General features: G+C 41.5%; 1 protein-coding gene across 1 annotated transcript in view; it reads right to left on the minus strand.

The window, feature by feature from the left end:
• LOC135558084 (band 4.1-like protein 3) overlaps nt 1-7,870 on the minus strand; it is a 151,722-nt gene extending 143,852 nt beyond the window's left edge. The window contains exon 1 of the mRNA XM_064991832.1: nt 7,748-7,870. Coding sequence (XP_064847904.1) covers nt 7,748-7,870 — 123 coding nt within the window. The remainder of the gene's footprint in view (nt 1-7,747) is intronic.
• Nucleotides 7,871-23,713: the final 15,843 nt, after the last annotated feature.

The raw sequence follows: 23,713 nt of genomic DNA on the forward strand, positions 1-23,713 counted from the left end.
GATATAGTATAGATATAGTTAGTATGCTTATTGGATATAGTATAGCTTTAGTTAGTATGCTTATTGGATATAGTATAGCTTTAGTTAGTATGCTTATTGGATATAGTATGGATATAGTATGGATATAGTTAGTGTGCTTATTGGATATAGTATAGATATAGTTAGTATGCTTATTGGATATAGTATGGATATAGTATGGATATAGTTAGTATGCTTATTGGATATAGTATGGATATAGTTAGTATGCTTATTGGATATAGTATGGATATAGTTAGTATGCTTATTGGATATAGTATGGATATAGTTAGTATGCTTATTGGATATAGTATGGATATAGTTAGTATGCTTATTGGATATAGTATAGATATAGTTAGTATGCTTATTGGTCATAGTATAGATATAGTATGGATATAGTTAGTATGGATATAGTTAGTATGCTTATTGGATATATTATGGATATAGTTAGTATGCTTATTGGTCATAGTATGGATATAGTATGGATCTAGTTAGTATGCTTATTGGTCATAGTATGGATATAGTATGGATATAGTTAGTATGCTTATTGGATATAGTATGGATATAGTTAGTATGCTTATTGGTCATAGTATGGATATAGTATGGATATAGTTAGTGTGCTTATTGGTCGTAGTGTGGATATAGTTAGTATGCTTATTGGATATAGTATGGATATAGTTAGTATGCTTATTGGTCATAGTATGGATATAGTATGGATATAGTTAGTATGCTTATTGGTCATAGTATGGATATAGTGTGGATATAGTTAGTGTGCTTATTGGTCATAGTATGGATATAGTATGGATATAGTTAGTATGCTTATTGGATATAGTATGGATATAGTTAGTATGCTTATTGGTCATAGTATGGATACAGTATGGATATAGTTAGTGTGCTTATTGGTCATAGTATGGATATAGTATGGATATAGTATGGATATAGTTAGTATGCTTATTGGTCATAGTATGGATATAGTATGGATATAGTTAGTATGCTTATTGGTCATAGTATGGATATAGTATGGATATAGTTAGTGTGCTTATTGGTCATAGTATGGATATAGTATGGATATAGTTAGTATGCTTATTGGTCATAGTATGGATATAGTATGGATATAGTTAGTATGCTTATTGGATATAGTATGGATATAGTTAGTGTGCTTATTCATCATAGTATAGATACAGTATGGATATAGTTAGTGTGCTTATTGGTCATAGTATGGATATAGTATGGATATAGTTAGTGTGCTTATTGGTCATAGTATGGATATAGTTAGTATGCTTATTGGTCATAGTATGGATATAGTATGGATATAGTTAGTATGCTTATTGGTCATAGTATGGATATAGTGTGGATATAGTTAGTGTGCTTATTGGTCATAGTATGGATGTAGTTAGTGTGCTTATTGGTCATAGTATGGATATAGTGTGGATATAGTTAGTGTGCTTATTGGTCATAGTGTGGATATAGTATGGATATAGTTAGTATGCTTATTGGTCATAGTATAGATACAGTATGGATATAGTATGGATATAGTTAGTGTGCTTATTGGTCATAGTATGGATATAGTATGGATATAGTTAGTATGCTTATTGGTCATAGTATGGATATAGTGTGGATATAGTTCGTATGCTTATTGGTCATAGTATAGATATAGTATGGATATAGTTAGTGTGCTTATTGGTCATAGTATGGATATAGTATGGATATAGTTAGTATGCTTATTGGTCATAGTATGGATATAGTGTGGATATAGTTAGTGTGCTTATTGGTCATAGTGTGGATATAGTATGGATATAGTTAGTATGCTTATTGGTCATAGTATGGATATAGTTAGTGTGCTTATTGGTCATAGTATGGATATAGTATGGATATAGTTAGTATGCTTATTGGTCATAGTATGGATATAGTTAGTATGCTTATTGGTCATAGTATGGATATAGTTAGTATGCTTATTGGTCATAGTATGGATATAGTATGGATATAGTTAGTATGCTTATTGGTCATAGTATGGATATAGTTAGTATGCTTATTGGTCATAGTGTGGATATAGTTAGTATGGATATAGTTAGTGTGCTTATTGGTCATAGTATGGATATAGTATGGATATAGTTAGTATGCTTATTGGTCATAGTATGGATATAGTTAGTGTGCTTATTGGTCATAGTATGGATATAGTTAGTGTGCTTATTGGTCATAGTATGGATATAGTATGGATATAGTATGGATATAGTTAGTATGCTTATTGGTCATAGTATGGATATAGTTAGTGTGCTTATTGGTCATAGTATGGATATAGTATGGATATAGTATGGATATAGTTAGTGTGCTTATTGGTCATAGTATGGATATAGTTAGTATGCTTATTGGTTATAGTATGGATATAGTATGGATATAGTTAGTATGCTTATTGGTCATAGTATGGATATAGTATGGATATAGTATGGATATAGTTAGTATGCTTATTGGTCATAGTATGGATATAGTTAGTATGCTTATTGGTCATAGTATGGATATAGTATGGATATAGTTAGTATGCTTATTGGTCATAGTATGGATATAGTTAGTATGCTTATTGGTCATAGTGTGGATATAGTTAGTATGGATATAGTTAGTGTGCTTATTGGTCATAGTATGGATATAGTATGGATATAGTTAGTATGCTTATTGGTCATAGTATGGATATAGTTAGTGTGCTTATTGGTCATAGTATGGATATAGTTAGTGTGCTTATTGGTCATAGTATGGATATAGTATGGATATAGTATGGATATAGTTAGTATGCTTATTGGTCATAGTATGGATATAGTTAGTGTGCTTATTGGTCATAGTATGGATATAGTATGGATATAGTATGGATATAGTTAGTGTGCTTATTGGTCATAGTATGGATATAGTTAGTATGCTTATTGGTTATAGTATGGATATAGTATGGATATAGTTAGTATGCTTATTGGTCATAGTATGGATATAGTATGGATATAGTATGGATATAGTTAGTATGCTTATTGGTCATAGTATGGATATAGTTAGTATGCTTATTGGTCATAGTATGGATATAGTATGGATATAGTTAGTGTGCTTATTGGTCATAGTATGGATATAGTTAGTGTGCTTATTGGTCATAGTATGGATATAGTTAGTGTGCTTATTGGTCATAGTATGGATATAGTTAGTGTGCTTATTGGTCATAGTATGGATATAGTTAGTATGCTTATTGGTCATAGTATAGATATAGTATGGATATAGTTAGTATGCTTATTGGTCATAGTATGGATATAGTATGGATGTAGTTAGTATGCTTATTGGTCATAGTATGGATATAGTTAGTATGCTTATTGGTCATAGTATGGATATAGTATGGATATAGTTAGTATGCTTATTGGTCATAGTATGGATATAGTATGGATATAGTTAGTGTGCTTATTGGTCATAGTATGGATATAGTATGGATATAGTTAGTATGCTTATTGGTCATAGTATGGATATAGTATGGATATAGTTAGTATGCTTATTGGTCATAGTATGGATATAGTATGGATATAGTTAGTGTGCTTATTGGTCATAGTATGGATATAGTATGGATATAGTTAGTGTGCTTATTCGCCATAGTATGGATATAGTATGGATATAGTTAGTATGCTTATTGGTCATAGTATGGATATAGTATGGATATAGTTAGTGTGCAGCAGTATGTACCAGTATGTTAGCTACTCTATCCTTATGGACCACATAGCATTACAGCAGTATGTACCAGTATGTTAGCTACTCTATCCTTATGGACCACATAGCATTACAGCAGTATGTACCAGTATGTTAGCTACTCTATCCTTATGGACCACATAGCATTACAGCAGTATGTTAGCTACTCTATCCTTATGGACCACATAGCATTACAGCAGTATGTACTGGTATGTTAGCTACTCTATCCTTATGGACCACATAGCATTACAGCAGTATGTACCAGTATGTTAGCTACTCTATCCTTATGGACCACATAGCATTACAGCAGTATGTACCAGTATGTTAGCTACTCTATCCTTATGGACCACATAGCATTACAGCAGTATGTACCAGTATGTTAGCTACTCTATCCTTATGGACCACATATCATTACAGCAGTGTGTTAGCTACTCTATCCTTATGGACCACATAGCATTACAGCAGTATGTTAGCTACTCTATCCTTATGGACCACATAGCATTACAGCAGTATGTTAGCTACTCTATCCTTATGGACCACATAGCATTACAGCAGTATGTACCAGTATGTTAGCTACTCTATCCTTATGGACCACATAGCATTACAGCAGTATGTACCAGTATGTTAGCTACTCTATCCTTATGGACCACATAGCATTACAGCAGTATGTACCAGTATGTTAGCTACTCTATCCTTATGGACCACATAGCATTACAGCAGTATGTACCAGTATGTTAGCTACTCTATCCTTATGGACCACATAGCATTACAGCAGTATGTACTGGTATGTTAGCTACTCTATCCTTATGGACCACATAGCATTACAGCAGTATGTACCAGTATGTTAGCTACTCTATCCTTATGGACCACATAGCATTACAGCAGTATGTACCAGTATGTTAGCTACTCTATCCTTATGGACCACATAGCATTACAGCAATATGTACCAGTATGTTAGCTACTCTATCCTTATGGACCACATAGCATTACAGCAGTATGTTAGCTACTCTATCCTTATGGACCACATAGCATTACAGCAGTATGTACCAGTATGTTAGCTACTCTATCCTTATGGACCACATAGCATTACAGCAGTATGTTAGCTACTCTATCCTTATGGACCACATAGCATTACAGCAGTATGTACCAGTATGTTAGCTACTCTATCCTTATGGACCACATAGCATTACAGCAGTATGTACCAGTATGTTAGCTACTCTATCCTTATGGACCACATAGCATTACAGCAGTATGTACCAGTATGTTAGCTACTCTATCCTTATGGACCACATAGCATTACAGCAGTATGTACTGGTATGTTAGCTACTCTATCCTTATGGACCACATAGCATTACAGCAGTATGTTAGCTACTCTATCCTTATGGACCACATAGCATTACAGCAGTATGTACCAGTATGTTAGCTACTCTATCCTTATGGACCACATATCATTACAGCAGTATGAAACTCAACGTTTATTGACTTGCTTACTCACATCATTTTTTAGCTAAGTGGTATATAGATTTCAGAGCTTTCAGAGATTTTCTCGCACAGAATAACTGATGCATTTACAAACGCTCAACACCCAGTGAATATGGCTGGTGTCAGTAAACGTTGTCAAAAAAACAAACTGTTATTAAATTGTTGCCAGCTGCACAGTTACACTTACCAACCCGGCCCAGTACATCACTGGGACAAAGCTTCCTGCCATCCAGGACCTCTATACCAGGCGGTGTCAGAGGAAGGCCTTAAAAATGGTCAAAGACTCCAGCCACCCCAGTCATAGACTGTTCTCTCTGCTACCGCACGGCAAGCGGTACCGGAGCTCCAAGTCTAGGTCCAAGAGGTTTCTAAACAGCTTCTACCCCCAAGCCATAAGACTCCTGAACATCTCATCAAATGGCTACCCAGACTATTTGCATCCCCCCCCACCCCCCTCCCAGTCCCCCTCCCACTCCCCTCTTCTACACCACTGCTACTCTCTGTTATTATCTATGCATAGTCACTTTAATAACTCTACCTACATGTACATATTACCTCAATTACCTCGACACCGATACCCAACGCACATTGTCTCTGTAGCGGTGCCCCCCTGTATACAGTCTCGCTATTGTTATCTTACTTTTTGTAGGTATTTTCTAAAAAACTGCGTTGTTGGTTAAGGGCTTGTAAGTAAGCATTTCACTGTGAGGTCTACTACACCTGTTGTATTCAGCATTTCACTGTAAGGTCTACAGCTGTTGTATTCAGCATTTCACTGTGAGGTCTACTACACCTGTTGTATTCAGCATTTCACTGTGAGGTCTACTGTACCTGTTGTATTCAGCATTTCACTGTGAGGTCTACTGCACTTGTTGTATTCAGCATTTCACTGTAAGGTCTACCTACACCAGTTGTATTCAGCATTTCACTGTAAGGTCTACAACACCTGTTGTATTTGGTGCATGTGACAAATAGAATTGGATTTGATTTGATAACATGAAAACAGCCTAACCAGCTCTGCTAGGGCGAGTAAAATGGTCACAGTGAGCCAGTGAGCCAGTTAGCCAGTGTCAGTTAGCCAGTTAGCTTGGGTGCTTGACTGCCTTTGAATGCGTCCAGTAGCAGTGTGCGCTCTGAATGCTCAGATAGTGAAACGCTCAGATTTACAAACGCCCAGTGTGCACTCTGGCACCCCAGATTGAATTTCTGAACACACTCGAAATCGTAACATTTTTAGCTAGTCATTTGTTATGCTAACAAGCTAGCAAGATGTTGCATAGCAACAGCATCAACTTCCGGTAGACAGGCGAAGTTCTAGTACGCTCAACTGAAAGGATACCGTTCGTTTACTGTACACTAAAATGAACTAATAGTTTACAGAATGTAGTATATCCTCATTAATATGTGGTATACAGTATTGTAGCATGGGTATTCGAACACAGCTTATGTTTTAAGTCAGAACTGAAAAGTGAGGCTGGATAAAAGATTAAAAAAGCCAGGGAATTAAAATGAGTTGCCCTATCTTCACCCATGCTCTACTAAGGTTTTCCAGCACACAGCTTTGACACCGATGGTAGTAACTATATTGGTCTACTGTACTTCAAACAACTGTATAATTCTTCTGCTATGGCTGAATTCTTAATACGCCAAGCATTATGGGTAATGTAGTTTAGTACACCATGCGACCAACCACCACCACATTGTCAAAGATGGTTAAGTATGAAGATACCAAGAAACTGCTTCTCCTATAGAAATCCCTGAACACACTTGTAGGCGATGTCTTGGTGGCGTGAGCTAGCTAAGCTCATGCGCAGAAACACGTCATCGGGTCGTGTTGAACTACGCATTGGCTCGAATCTTGTTTGTGCCTTTTAAACTCGAGAAAATTAAAAGCTAAAGAAGATTTATCACTTCTCCGGTTTAGTCCACAATGCTACCCACCACCACCACATCGTTCTAAACCTGATGCAATATACAAAGCATCATGGGTACTGTAGTCCATCATGCTACCCACCACCGCCACATCGTTCTAAACCTGATGCAATATACAACGCATCATGGGTACTGTAGTCCATCATGCTACCCACCACCACCACATCATTCTAAACCTAATGCAATATACAAAGCATCATGGGTACTGTAGTACAGAGCATGATGGGTATTGTAGTACATCATGCTGCCCACCACCACAACATCGTTCTAAACTAGATGCAATATACAAAGCATCATGGGTACTGTAGTACAGAGCATGATGGGTATTGTAGTACATCATGCTGCCCACCACCACAACATCGTTCTAAACTAGATGCAATATACAAAGTATCATGGGTACTGTAGTACAGAGCATGATGGGTATTGTAGTACATCATGCTGCCCACCACCACAACATCGTTCTAAACTAGATGCAATATACAAAGCATCATGGGTACTGTAGTCCATCATGCTACCCACCACCACCACATCGTTCTAAACCTAATGCAATATACAAAGCATCATGGGTACTGTAGTACAGAGCATGATGGGTATTGTAGTACATCATGCTGCCCACCACCACAACATCGTTCTTCTTTCTCTTGGCTTGTTTCCTCTTCCTCTTGTTCTCAGCTTGGTTCTCAGAGTGCTGGGAGTCCTGGCGCCGGTTTATACGCAGGAGGCCCCCTGTTGCAATCATGGTTGGCGATTCGATTTGATTAGACGACGGGCTTGTCAATCAACCTGGGAGAAGAGGAATGAGGAGAGGGAGGGGAGAGGGGGAAAACAGGGAGGTCAGTCGGCCGTGTCGATTAAGACTATTTGTTACATTTGCAGTAGTTTCTCAGTACATCCCCCAAAATGATGACTTCATACCTACAACCATTCTAGTATTAATTGAGGGATATCTTGATATAAATACTTGATATGATATTATATCAAAAAAAGATTTTCAACAACAAACGCATCAACAACAAAAAAATATCTAAGAAATCAGATGAATCTGTCACTGTTGGGTAGATAAATGACTGCAGAATGCTGTTTCATAGACAGAGATACATGATAATATCAGATAGAAACAGGCAGAAACAGGCAGAAACAGAGATACATGATAATATCAGATAGAAACAGGCAGAAACAGGCAGAAACAGAGATACATGATAATATCAGATAGAAACAGGCAGAAACAGGCAGAAACAGAGATACATGATAATATCAGATACAAACAGGCAGAAACAGACAGAAACAGGCAGAAACAGAGATACATGATAGGAACAGGCAGAAACAGGCAGAAACAGGCAGAAACAGAGATACATGAGAACATCAGATAGGAACAGGCAGAAACAGAGATACGTGACAATATCAGATAGGAACAGGCAGAAACAGGCAGAAACAGAGATACATGATAATATCAGATAGGAACAGGCAGAAACAGGCAGAAACAGAGATACATGATAATATAAGATAGGAACAGGCAGAAACAGGCAGAAACAGGCAGAAACAGGCAGAAACAGAGATACATGATAGGAACAGGCAGAAACAGGCAGAAACAGGCAGAAACAGAGATACATGAGAACATCAGATAGGAACAGGCAGAAACAGAGATACGTGACAATATCAGATAGCAACAGGCAGAAACAGACAGAAACAGAGATACATGAGAACATCAGATAGGAACAGGCAGAAACAGGCAGAAACAGGCAGAAACAGAGATACATGAGAACATCAGATAGGAACAGGCAGAAACAGAGATACATGATAATATCAGATAAAAACAGGCAGAAACAGGCAGAAACAGCCAGAAACAGGCAGAAACAGAGATACATGATAATATCAGATAGGAACAGACAGAAACAGAGATACATGATAATATCAGATAAAAACAGGCAGAAACAGGCAGAAACAGGCAGAAACAGAGATACATGATAATATCAGATAGGAACAGACAGAAACAGAGATACATGATAATATCAGATAAAAACAGGCAGAAACAGGCAGAAACAGGCAGAAACAGGCAGAAACAGAGATACATGATAATATCAGATAGGAACATGTATCTATAATCAGTCTGTATTCAGTTGGATGTCAAACCTGGGAACACTTGAGACCAGACAACCACCCAGCAGGCATCTCCATGTCCAGCTCAATCACACCTTCTCTCTTTCTTTCACTCTACCTCTCTGTCACTATTCATCTCTCACTCCCTCAATCTTTCTTCCCACTCATTTTCCCTTCTACTCTCTCTCCCTTCCACTCTCTCTCCCTTCTACTCTCTCTCTCCCTTCTACTCTCTCTCCCTTCCACTCTCTCTCCCTTCTACTCTCTCTCTCTGCCTTCTACTCACTCTCTCTCCCTTCTACTCTCTCTCTCTCCCTTCTAATCTCTCTCTCTCCCTTCTACTCTCTCTCTCCCTTCTACTCTCTCTCCCTTCTACTCTCTCTCCCTTCTACTCTCTCTCCCTTCCACTCTCTCTCCCTTCTACTCTCTCTCCCTTCCACTCTCTCTCCCTTCCACTCTCTCTCCCTTCTATTCTCTCTCTCTCCCTTCCACTCTCTCTCCCTTCCACTCTCTCTCCTTTCCACTCTCTCTCCCTTCCACTCTCTCTCCCTTCCACTCTCTCTCCCTTCTACTCTCTCTCCCTTCCACTCTCTCTCCCTTCCACTCTCTCTCCCTTCTATTCTCTCTCTCTCCCTTCCACTCTCTCTCCCTTCCACTCTCTCTCCCTTCCACTCTCTCTCCCTCCCATTCTCTCTCCCTTCCACTCTCTATCCCTTCCACTCTCTCTCCCTTCCACTCTCTCTCCCTTCCACTCTCTCTCCCTTCCACTCTCTCCCTTCCACTCTCTCTCCCTTCTACTCTCTCTCCCTTCTACTCTCTCTCTCGTCCACTCTCTCCCTTCTACTCTCTCTCCCTTCTACTCTCTCTCTCCCTTCTACTCTCTCTCCCTTCCACTCTCTCTCCCTTCCACTCTCTCTCCCTTCCACTCTCTCTCTCCCTTCTACTCTCTCTCTCCCTTCTACTCTCTCCCTCTCCCTTCTACTCTCTCTCTCTCTTTTCTACTCTCTCTCCCTTCCACTCTCTCTCCCTTCTACTCTTTCTCCCTTCTACTCTCTCTCCCTTCTACTCTCTCTCCCTTCCACTCTCTCTCCCTTCTACTCTCTCTCCCTCCCATTTTATCCCTTCCACTCTCTCTCCCTTCTACTCTCTCTCCCTTCTACTCTCTCTCCCTCCCATTTTATCCCTTCCACTCTCTCTCCCTTCTACTCTCTCTCTCTCTTTTCTACTCTCTCTCCCTTCTACTCTCTCTCCCTTCTACTCTCTCTCTCCCTTCTACTCTCTCTCTCTCCCTTCTACTCTCTCTCCCTTCCACTCTCTCTCCCTTCCACTCTCTCTCCCTTCCACTCTCTCTCTCCCTTCTACTCTCTCCCTCTCCCTTCTACTCTCTCTCTCTCTTTTCTACTCTCTCTCCCTTCCACTCTCTCTCCCTTCTACTCTTTCTCCCTTCTACTCTCTCTCCCTTCTACTCTCTCTCCCTTCTACTCTCTCTCCCTCCCATTTTATCCCTTCCACTCTCTCTCCCTTCTACTCTCTCTCCCTTCTACTCTCTCTCCCTCCCATTTTATCCCTTCCACTCTCTCTCCCTTCTACTCTCTCTCCCTTCTACTCTCCCTCCCTTCCACTCTCTCTCCCTTCTACTCTCTCTCCCTCCCATTTTATCCCTTCCACTCTCTCTCCCTTCTACTCTCTCTCCCTTCTACTCTCTCTCCCTCCCATTTTATCCCTTCAACTCTCTCTCCCTTCTACTCTCTCTCCCTTCTACTCTCTCTCCCTCCCATTTTATCCCTTCCACTCTCTCTCCCTTCTACTCTCTCTCCCGCCCATTTTATCCCTTCCACTCTCTCTCCCTTCTACTCTCTCTCTCCCTTCTACTCTCTCTCCCTTCTACTCTCTCTCCCTTCCACTCTCTCTCCCTTCCACTCTTTCTCCCTTCTACTCTCTCTCCCTTCCACTCTCTCCCTTCTACTCTCTCTCCCTCCCATTCTATCCCTTCCACTCTCTCTCCCTTCCACTCTCTCTCCCTCCCATTCTCTCTCCCTTCCACTCTCTCTCCCTTCCACTCTCTCTCCCTCCCATTCTCTCTCCCTTCCACTCTCTATCCCTTCCACTCTCTCTCCCTTCCACTCTCTCTCCCTTCCACTCTCTCTCCCTCCCATTCTCTCCCTTCCACTCTCTCTCCCTCCCATTCTCTCCCTTCCACTCTCTCTCCTTCCACTCTCTCTCCCTTCTACTCTCTCTCCCTTCCACTCTCTCTCCCTCCCATTCTCTCCCTTCCACTCTCTCTCCCTCCCATTCTCTCCCTTCTACTCTCTCTCCCTTCCACTCTCTCTCCCTTCTACTCTCTCTCCCTTCCACTCTCTCTCCCTCCCATTCTCTCCCTTCCACTCTCTCTCCCTTCTACTCTTCTTTCAAGTCCAGTTTTTACTAACAAACACTAATTAGTGATTGCAGACTAAGAATATATGAATATTAATGCGAAGAGAATATATGGATATTACTATGAAGATAATATATGAATATCAATGTGAAGATAATATATGAATATTAATGTGAAGAGAATATATGAATATTAATGTGAAGAGAATATATGAATATTAATATGAAGATAATATACGAATATTAATATGAAGATAATATATGAATATTCATGTGAAGATAATATGTGAATATTAATATGAAGATAATATATGCATATTCATGTGAAGAGAATATGTGAATATTAATATGAAGAGAATATATGAATATTAATATGAAGATAATATATGAATATTAATATGAAGATAATATATGAATATTCATGTGAAGATAATATATGAATATTAATATGAAGATAATATATGAATATTCATGTGAAGAGAATATGTGAATATTAATATGAAGATAATATATGAATATTCATGTGAAGAGAAGACTGTCTTTGATCTCAATTGGCACCCTATTTCCTAAGTAGTGCACTACTTTTGGCCAGGGCCCATAGGGAATAGGGTGCCATGGCCCATAGGGCTCCGGTCAAACGTAGTGCACTAGATGGGGAATAGGCTCCCATTTGGAAGGCAGACATTGATTGTCTCTATTATTCAGAGAGACTCATGCCTCGTCCACCCCTGACTCTCTCAGTAGGTGTTTAATCACGCTGTTAAGTCCTCATCATCCTAGTTCTTAGGTTCACATACATGAATAACTTTTGAACTCAAATGACTATTCACAGTGGCAATTAGGGAGTTAATGTGATTTCGATTGCCCTGTCTGACAGTCATAAAACATGATTTAAAAAAAAGAAGAAGAAGAAGAAGAAGGGCAGCAAGCTTGCAAACAAGATTCTGACTACAAGGCTGAAGATGGAAGAAGAAGGGGAAAGGGGGGATACCTAGTCAGTACAACTGAATGAAAGGGGGGATACCTAGTTAGTACAACTGAATGAAAGAGGGGATACCGAGTCAGTACAACTGAATGAAAGGGGGGATACCTAGTCAGTACAACTGAATGAAAGAGGGGATACCGAGTCAGTACAACTGAATGAAAGGGGGGATACTGAGTCACTACAACTGAATGAAAGAGGGGATACCGAGTCACTACAACTGAATGAAAGAGGGGATACCGAGTCAGTACAACTGAATGAAAGGGGGGATACCGAGTCAGTACAACTGAATGAAAGAGGGGATACCGAGTCAGTACAACTGAATGAAAGAGGGGATACCGAGTCAGTACAACTGAATGAAAGGGGGGATACCTAGTCAGTACAACTGAATGAAAGGGGGGATACCTAGTCAGTACAACTGAATGAAAGGCGGGATACCTAGTCAGTACAACTGAATGAAAGGCGGGATACCTAGTCAGTACAACTGAATGAAAGGGGGGATACCTAGTCAGTACAACTGAATGAAAGGGGGGATACCTAGTCAGTACAACTGAATGAAAGGGGGATACCTAGTCAGTACAACTGAATGAAAGGGGGATACCTAGTCAGTACAACTGAATGAAAGGGGGATACCTAGTCAGTACAACTGAATGAAAGGGGGGATACCTAGTCAGTACAACTGAATGAAAGGGGGGATACCTAGTCAGTACAACTGAATGAAAGGGGGATACCTAGTCAGTACAACTGAATGAAAGGGGGGATACCTAGTCAGTACAACTGAATGAAAGGGGGGATACCTAGTCAGTACAACTGAATGAAAGGGGGGATACCTAGTCAGTACAACTGAATGAAACGGGGGATACCTAGTCAGTACAACTGAATGCCTTCAACTAAAATGTGTCTTCCACATTTAACCCAACCTCTCTGAATTATCTGGTATCTGTCTTTATTAGTATTATTAGTTTCTGAAAGATGAGAGTTAAAATAGACCTACTTATTCTGTGGACAGAGATGCATGAAACATCGATTGTTGCTTTCCCCAAGAGACTGTTTTTCTTCTGCTAGTGTGAGTCCGTGTGACAGTTGACCTGGAGAGGGGGTGAGAAGGTCCAGACCTGTTTTCAACAGACATCCGCCTCTCATACTAAACCAAAACACATATATTCCAGTCCTCACTTGAGTTTCACACATGCAGACTTTGATGACAAACATTCACCAGTTCTGCCTCAGTTCAAACGAGACCTGCTATGTCCGCCGCTGACATGACTCACTGGAGTGGGCTAATTAAGACGCAGAAAAGTAAGCTACAAAATGCATTTGTGGCAGCAAACGTCAACTTAGCATATTACCACTGACACAATGCGTTGAGCGCACTGCTATTGCGCTGCCCACGCATAGACTGAAACAGCCAAAGGTCTTCAAGATGCCAGGTTGACATTTATTGTGATGAGTCTTGTCATGGAGGCAGAACTAAACGATTTCTGCGTCTGTAGATGGGCCAGCTGCAAAGTTAAAATAGTCTAATAATGTTTTTTTTTTTTTTTTTTTTTTTTTTTAAGTATGAAAACCAAAATGAGCACGTTGGTCTTAATTGAAGGGTATGGGTTAGGTATTAGTGTTAACACAGTGTGGTTAAGGTTAGAGTGTAGGTTCATCTCATTGTAAAGACTTTGTGGCCAGCTCGTGACCACTCGGCAGAGCTGCATCCAGAGCAAGATTCATGACAAAAAAAGACGATAACCTGCCTTCAATGTTCAGAGGCAAGAGGATAGACCTCAAGCCAAACACATCAGGTAAACAGACTCATTCCGGTCTTCTCACTTAGCCTATTTAGGCGACTGTCCGTGGCCAATGTAATCATTGTAATACCACATGGTTGATTATTGAAATAACTCCAAGCCAATCCGCTTTTCTAACGAAGTGGTTTAGGAATCAAATCAAATTCGCCTATTCAAAAACCGTTAAACCATCTGCGTCTGCGGGGTGTACGTTTTAAGTGTGATGAATTGCATCATAGCCTTAAACATCAAGCTGCTATACATATCCGACAGTTAAACATGCAGTACATCAAACAACATAAATCCGATCAACTGGAGCCTTACCAGAAAATGGTTTAAGGTCGCGAATCACCCGAAGCGCGCATCGTGTCTGTCTGAGCGTAAGCCGGCCGTCTCCCGGTGCTTTCTCTCTCCCCCCCTTTCCCCCCTAGACACGTATCCGTGGAAACAAAACTGCGATATTGAATGGTCCTCAACTGTAGACGGTTTTACAATATACCACAAGAGGAGGAGCAAACAGCTACATTTACATCTGACACGATTATTGGGGCAATACGGAAATGGGTTTCCATTACTGAAATAGTGGCCTTCACTGGGCTACAAATGTTGAGAGGCTCGAGATGTGTTGAATTTAGTTATTGTAATGAAACAGGCAGGGAGCGGGTCTCGAACCCTCAACCTTCTAGCCCGAAGTCCAGCGCGCTATCGACTGTGCCCGCAAAAGCTGAAACTGCGGAGTCGATACAATAAGCTATGGAACTTCCATCCATCCTCTCTCCTTTACGCTGTGCTTCTTCCTTCACACACACACACACACACACACACACACACACACACACACACACACACACACACACACACAAAAAAACAACATTGTTGTTCATCCTTCCCGTTGGCTAGATATTGCTACAAAGGGGCGGCAGGTAGCCTAGTGGTTAGAGCGTTGGACTAGTAATCGAAAGGTTGCAAATTCAAATCCCTGAGCTGACAAGGTACAAATCTGGGGTTCTGCCCCTGAACAGGCAGCTAACCCACTGTTCCTAGGCCATCATTGAAAATAAGTTTTTGTTCTTAACTGACTTGCCTAGTAAGATAAATAAAATAATTAGTTTAACAAGTAAAACTTAATTTTCCCTTCTTCTTGGTCTTTATCTGAGCAGCATGGTAGAATATCAATGAGGAGAGACTTCCCCTACTAAGTCCTACAGGACTTACTACGTTGTCTGTAGACTAGGGTCTGAGCATCGTGACAACTGTTGGGCATTCGACCATCATTTTTTTTTTTTAATTTTACCTTTATTTAACCAGGCAAGTCAGTTAAGAACAAATTCTTATTTTCAATGACGGCCTAGGAACAGTGGGTTAACTGCCTGTTCAGGGGGCAGAACGACAGATTTGTACCTTGTCAGCTCGGGGATTCGAACTTGCAACCTTTCGGCGCTACGGATGGTAGTGCATACGGCCCGGTACATCACTGGGACCCCTTTGTTTTCACACTGCGTAGTCACTTCACCCCTACCTACATGTACAAATTACCTCGACTAACCTGTACCCCCGCACACTGTCTCTGTACCAGTACCTCCTGTATATTGACTCTGTACCGGTACCCCCTGTATATAGCCTCCACATTGACTCTGTACTGGTACCCCCTGTATATTGACTCTGTACCGGTACCCCCCTGTATATAGCCTCCACATTGACTCTGTACCAGTACCCCCTGTATATAGCCTCCACATTGACTCTGTACCGGTACCCCCTGTATATAGCCTCCACATTGACTCTGTACCGGTACCCCCTGTATATAGCCTCCACATTGACTCTGTACCGGTACCCCCTGTATATAGCCTCCACATTGACTCTGTACTGGTACCCCCTGTATATTGACTCTGTACCGGTACCCCCTGTATATAGCCTCCACATTGACTCTGTACTGGTACCCCCTGTATATTGACTCTGTACCGGTACCCCCTGTATATAGCCTCCACATTGACTCTGTACTGGTACCCCCTGTATATTGACTCTGTACCAGTACCCCCTGTATATAGCCTCCACATTGACTCTGTACCGGTACCCCCTGTATATAGCCTCCACATTGACTCTGTACCGGTACCCCCTGTATATAGCCTCCACATTGACTCTGTACCGGTACCCCTGTATATAGCCTCCACATTGACTCTGTACCGGTACCCCCTGTATATAGCCTCCACATTGACTCTGTACCGTAACACCCTGTATATAGCCTCCACATTGACTCTGTACCAGTACCCCCTGTATATAGCCTCCACATTGACTCTGTACCGTAACACCCTGTATATAGCCTCCACATTGACTCTGTACCAGTACCCCCTGTATATTGCCTCCACATTGACTCTGTACCGGCACCCCCTGTATATAGCCTCCACATTGACTCTGTACCAGTACCCCCTGTATATCCACATTGACTGTGTACCGGTACCCCCTGTATATTGCCTCCACATTGACTCTGTACCGGTACCCCCTGTATATAGCCTCCACATTGACTCTGTACCGGTACCCTCTGTATATAGCCTCCACATTGACTCTGTACCGGTACCCCCTGTATATAGCCTCCACATTGACTCTGTACCAGTACCCCCTGTATATAGCCTCCACATTGACTCTGTACCGTAACACCCTGTATATAGCCTCCACATTGACTCTGTACCGCTACCCCCTGTATATAGCCTCCACATTGACTCTGTACCGCTACCCCCTGTATATAGCCTCCACATTGACTCTGTACCGGCACCCCCTGTATATAGCCTCCACATTGACTCTGTACCGCTACCCCCTGTATATAGCCTCCACATTGACTCTGTACCGGTACCCCCTGTATATAGCCTCCACATTGACTCTGTACCAGTACCCCCTGTATATAGCCTCCACATTGACTCTGTACCGGTACCCCCTGTATATAGCCTCCACATTGACTCTGTACCGGTACCCCCTGTATATAGCCTCCACATTGACTGTGTACCGGTACCCCCTGTATATAGCCTCCACATTGACTCTGTACCAGTACCCCCTGTATATAGCCTCCACATTGACTCTGTAGTGGTACCACCTGTATATAGCCTCCACATTGACTCTGTACCAGTACCCCCTGTATATAGCCTCCACATTGACTCTGTACCGGTACCCCCTGTATATAGCCTCCACATTGACTCTGTACCGGTACCCCCTGTATATAGCCTCCACATTGACTCTGTACCGGTACCCCCTGTATATAGCCTCCACATTGACTCTGTACCAGTACCCCCTGTATATAGCCTCCACATTGACTCTGTACCGGTGCCCCCTGTATATAGCCTCCACATTGACTCTGTACCAGTACCCCCTGTATATAGCCTCCACATTGACTCTGTACCGGTACCCCCTGTATATAGACTCCACATTGACTTGGTACCGGTACCTCCTGTATATAGCCTCGTTATTGTTATTTTATTGTGCTAAAGTTTAAAAAAACTTGAGTTTATTTAGTAAATATTTTCTTAACTCTATTTTCTTAACGGCATTGTTGGTTAAGGGCTTATAATTAAGTATTTCACTCTACTACACCTATTGTATTCTGCCCATAACAGTTGATTTGATGACTATGATATCTGCTGCACAGTATATCAAGGATTGTTGAAATCACAATGTTACATAAAAAAAAATGTAATTAACAAGTGACATCAATAAGGGATCATAGCTTTCACCTGGATTCACCTGGTCAGTCTCTGTCATGGAAAGAGCAGGTGTTCTTAATGTTTTGTACACTCAGTGTTCGTCAGCCAAACAGGTTTTACAAGGATATGCCTCCTTCCCGAATGTAATACTCGAGCTGCATCATAAAACTATGGGATCAATGTGGAGGAGAGAAGGCTTTGATCTGCTATCCTTAGTAATATAGGTCACCTCTACAGTGAGACACATCAATTGGTGAGGAAAATAACCGTTAAACCCTTCGCTTTCTCTTTCTCTCTGTCTTTCTCCTTTTCTATTGCTCTTTGTCCCTCTCTCCATCTTTCTCTCTCTCTCACCATCTCTCTCCATCTTTCTCTCTCTCTCACCATCTCTCTCCATCTTTCTCTCTCTCTCCATCTTTCTCTCTCTCTCACCATCTCTTTCCATCTCTCTCCATCTCTCTCTCCCCATCTCTCTCTCCATCTTTCTCTCTCTTTCCATCTCTCCCTCTCTCTCCATCTCTCTCTCTCTCCCCATCTCTCTCTCTCCATCTTTCTCTCTCTCTCCATCTCTCTCCCCATCTCTCTCTCTCTCCATCTTTCTCTCTCTCCCCCTCTCTAATTCAAACCAGAAACTAATGGTCCCTCAAACACACATTCTAAGATACCTTATTGTAATATTTGTCATTGGGAGAAAGAGAGGAGGACCATGGTGCAGCGTGGTAAGTATTCATTATGCCTTTTAATGAAAACGAATACTCGAACAAAACAACAAAACGAGAATGCCAGGAAGCGAAACAGTCCTGTCTGGTGACATACACAAAGACAGAAAATAATCACCCACGAAACACAATAGAAACCAGGCTCCCTAAATATGGTTCTCAATCAGGGACAACGATTGACAGCTGCCTCTGATGACCAACTCACGCCCTGACCATACTAAAACAAAGACATAACAAAAAGAACATAGATGACCAACTCACGCCCTGACCTTACTAAAACAAAGACATATCAAAAAGAATATAGATGACCAACTCACGCCCTGACTGTACTAAAACAAAGACATAACAAAAAGAACATAGATGACCAACTCACGCCCTGACCGTACTAAAACAAAGACATAACAAAAAGAACTAAGGTCAGAACGTGACACTTATCCCAAGAGTTGATCTTTGGCATTTTGCAACAACACAATTATTCACAAATATTTTCTCACCGTATATTTTTTAAAGAAACAGAAGAGGAAATGGTAGAAGACTGATGGAATATTGAACATGTCACTTCCTGTTCTGTTGCCTGTATCTGCGTTCGGCGGCCATTCAGAGAGCATAGCCGTGGCAACCGCAGCATGAAGAGACACACACACACACACACACACACACACACACACACACACACACACACACACACACACACACACACACACACACACACACACACACACACACACACACACACACACACACACACACACACACACACACACCTCTGTGTGATCGAGCTGGTCATAGTGTTGGAGAATGTTTACAGTTAGTTTGTTTTCAATCACTGGCACAGTTTTCCAGATGTAATTGATGAGTACAAAACACTAAACTGATAACACTTGTAATGCCTCCTATCTTCTGTTCAGAACCATTGATGGTTAATTCATTGGGGTTTCGCACATCTTTCACCTCCGCGTCATTCACGCAAAAAAACAACAACTTTTCTGTGAAATACTATGTGAACATTTAGTTTAGTCATCAGATAATGATTGGCTCACCGTTTAGTGATTTTAACCAATAGGAAAGATGCACATTTCTAAAGTACTATATTAGAAAGAATAGTAGATGGTAAATATAATTTTCCATACGGTATTTGCCTATAACTTAACATGCACACTTGTTTATAATTGTTATCCAATGGCAGGTTGTGAGCATTTTGAGAAATATGTCAAGTCTTACGAGTGTCCTTGTCCTGATACAGAACATAGGACACATCATCAGATAATGATTGGCTCACCGTTTAGTGATTTTAACCAATAGGACAGAACATAGGACACATCATCAGATAATGATTGGCTCACCGTTTAGTGATTTTAACCAATAGGACAGAACATAGGACATATCATCAGGTATGAAGGGCGTAGTAAACTGGTTGGCTACTGTAAAAACACAGCGCTGTGTTGTATGCCATTTCTGCCCCATGCAACGTTGTAGAAAATCTACATTTTCTACATGACTTGTCAAACGATACAGTATCAACCCGTATCGCTTGAAATTCGCCGTTGAGCAGTGCATCGAATGAAGAGAATGGGTATAGAGAATCATATCAATAGAATCATATCAAGAGAATCATATCAATAGAATCATATCAAGAGAATCATATCAATAGAATCATATCAAGAGAATCATATCAAGAGAATCATATCAATAAAATCATATCAAGAGAATCATATCAAGAGAATCATATCAATAGAATCATATCAAGAGAATCATATCAATAAAATCATATCAAGAGAATCATATCAAGAGAATCATATCAATAGAATCATATCAAGAGAATCATATCAAAATAATCATATCAAGAGAATCATATCAAGAGAATCATATCAAGAGAATCATATCAAGAGAATCATATCAAAATAATCATATCAAAATAATCATATCAAGAGAATCATATCAAGAGAATCATATCAATAGAATCATATCAAGAGAATCATATCAATAAAATCATATCAAGAGAATCATATCAAGAGAATCATATCAAAAAGTAATGAGAGCATTGTGAAAGGCAATCCCTTTTATAAGAACATCTATTGCAATGTGAAACATGTATTTCTAGATTAAACACTGATTTAAGTTTGGTGAAAACGTGCATGTATGATTTTGTGTTGTACTTTCAGTAAATTGAAAATGTGATTAGAATTATTTATTTTTTTAAACAACCCGCCTTTTTTGATGATCAGGTTTTGAGTTTTGCTCTAAGAGTTGTGAACATGTATCACATACTTGTGAAAACTGGACCAAAGTGAAAAGAAACCCTGAAGGCTGAGGATAGGGACGTTACTGTATAGACCCCGACCTACACATGTCAACCATGAGCAAGGAACACGCAGCAGACGGATATTTAAAGACTGTCTTTAGCAGGTCTTCAACTTGGTCAGAGTATTGGAGGATATTTAAAGACTGTCTTTAGCAGGTCTTCAACTTGGTCAGAGTATTGGAGGATATTTAAAAACTGTCTTTAGCAGGTCTTCAACTTGGTCAGAGTATTGGAGGATATTTAAAGACTGTCTTTAGCAGGTCTTCAACTTGGTCAGAGTATTGGAGGATATTTAAAAACTGTCTTTAGCAGGTCTTCAACTTGGTCAGAGTATTGGAGGATATTTAAAGACTGTCTTTAGCAGGTCTTCAACTTGGTCAGAGTATTGGAGGATATTTAAAGACTGTCTTTAGCAGGTCTTCAACTTGGTCAGAGTATTGGAGGATATTTAAAGACTGTCTTTAGCAGGTCTTCAACTTGGTCAGAGTATTGGAGGATATTTAAAGACTCTATACACTGATACTACAGGTCTTAAGTGTGAGGTTATGTAAATGTTATGGATAAAAATGGGTTAGTTGACCATGTCATGAAAACGATGTTTGTGCTTCCATGAGGCATAAGTCATTCTGTTGTTGTGGTTCTGGACGGCCAGATTGCTAGGGAGAATAACAAGAAACTGCCATATGGGGAATCGTAAGTGGCTCGTTTCAGCTCGTTTCATCTGGTTCTTGATACCATGTCTTGTTTTGAGGTGTTTTGACTGATTTCATGTCAATGCGAATATGGCTAAAATTCTTTTGCTAAACAACTGTAACGATGTATTTGAGAGACAACAAGTGCTCATTGTACAAATGTATTTATGTTTTCGATAAACATTGGAGACTAAATATAGTTTACATGTTGTCAACAATCTTAGCCAACACCGTTAGTTTTGTCCCATAGTTACGCACGCATCTATAGGTATGTTGTCTTTGCAGACCATGTTAGAACGATAATGTTTTTAGTTAAAGGTTTACACTTGATAAGCAATGTCTTCATGAAGCTGCCAATATTCAACATGTCAATAAATCAAATATTGTACACAAACAGTATATCAAAAGTCTATCACCATCAACGTTTCAAAATAAATGATAATATTGTCTGAAATCCAATAGCTTCGTTTCTGTTGCGTCGACCTTTTATCTCCTGCCTTCTCTGGGATCGTCTCTGGGATCGTCTCTGGGATCGTCTCTGGGACCGTCTCTGGGATCGTCTCTGGGACCGTCTCTGGGACCGTCTCTGGGATCGTCTCTGGGTCCGTCTCTGGGATCGTCTCTGGGATCGTCTCTGGGACCGTCTCTGGGACCGTCTCTGGGATCGTCTCTGGGATCGTCTCTGGGACCGTCTCTGGGACCGTCTCTGGGACCGTCTCTGGGATCGTCTCTGGGATCGTCTCTGGGACCGTCTCTGGGATCGTCTCTGGGACCGTGTCTGGGACCGTCTCTGGGACCGTCTCTGGGACCGTCTCTGGGACCGTCTCTGGGACCGTCTCTGGGACCGTCTCTGGGACCGTCTCTGGGACCGTCTCTGGGACCGTCTCTGGGACCGTCTCTGGGACCGTCTCTGGGACCGTCTCTGGGTCCGTCTCTGGGACCGTCTCTGGGACCGTCTCTGGGACCGTCTCTGGGACCGTCTCTGGGACCGTCTCTGGGACCGTCTCTGGGACCGTCTCTGGGATCGTCTCTGGGACCGTCTCTGGGATCGTCTCTGGGACCGTCTCTGGGACCGTCTCTGGGACCGCCTCTGGGATCGTCTCTGGGACCGTCTCTGGGATCGTCTCTGGGATCGTCTCTGGGACCGTCTCTGGGACCGTCTCTGGGACCGTCTCTGGGACCGTCTCTGGGATCGTCTCTGGGATCGTCTCTGGGATCGTCTCTGGGATCGTCTCTGGGATCGTCTCTGGGACCGTCTCTGGGGTCAGACGGCTGTTCATATGCTAATGAGTTCACCAATGCTTTCCTCTGAATTAATCCTGCTCAGCCTCGCTGGTGTTATCAGGCAAATTACACACACACACACACACACGCACACGCACACACACATGCACACACGCACGCACGCACACACACACACACACACACACACGCACGCAAGCGCACACACACACACACACACACGCACGCACACCCACACGCACACATGCACACACACGCATGCCAGCGTGCACACAAGCGCGCACAAACACACATACACACGCGCACATGCACGCGCCCACACGCCCACACACACACACACACACACACACACACACACACACACACACACTCACTCACTCACTCACTCACTCACTCACTCACTCACTCACTCACTCACTCTCTCTCTGACAACCTGTCTGACTGACTCCCTCCCTATCTGTCTGCTTGTCTGCTTGTCTGTCTGTCTGTCTGTCTGTATGTCTGTCTGTCTGTCTGTCTGTCTGTCTGTCTGTCTGTCTGTGTCACGCCCTGGTCGAAATATATTATATTTATCTTCATTTATTTGGTCAGGCCAGAGTGTGACATGGGTTATTGTGGTGTGTTTTTGTCTTGGGGTTTTGTGGGGTGTATAGTATAGTCTATGGCTGCCTGAGGCGGTTCTCAATCAGAGTCAGGTGATTATCGTTG

Source organism: Oncorhynchus masou, chromosome 17, assembly GCF_036934945.1.
Source record: "Oncorhynchus masou masou isolate Uvic2021 chromosome 17, UVic_Omas_1.1, whole genome shotgun sequence".
NCBI lineage: Eukaryota > Metazoa > Chordata > Actinopteri > Salmoniformes > Salmonidae > Oncorhynchus > Oncorhynchus masou.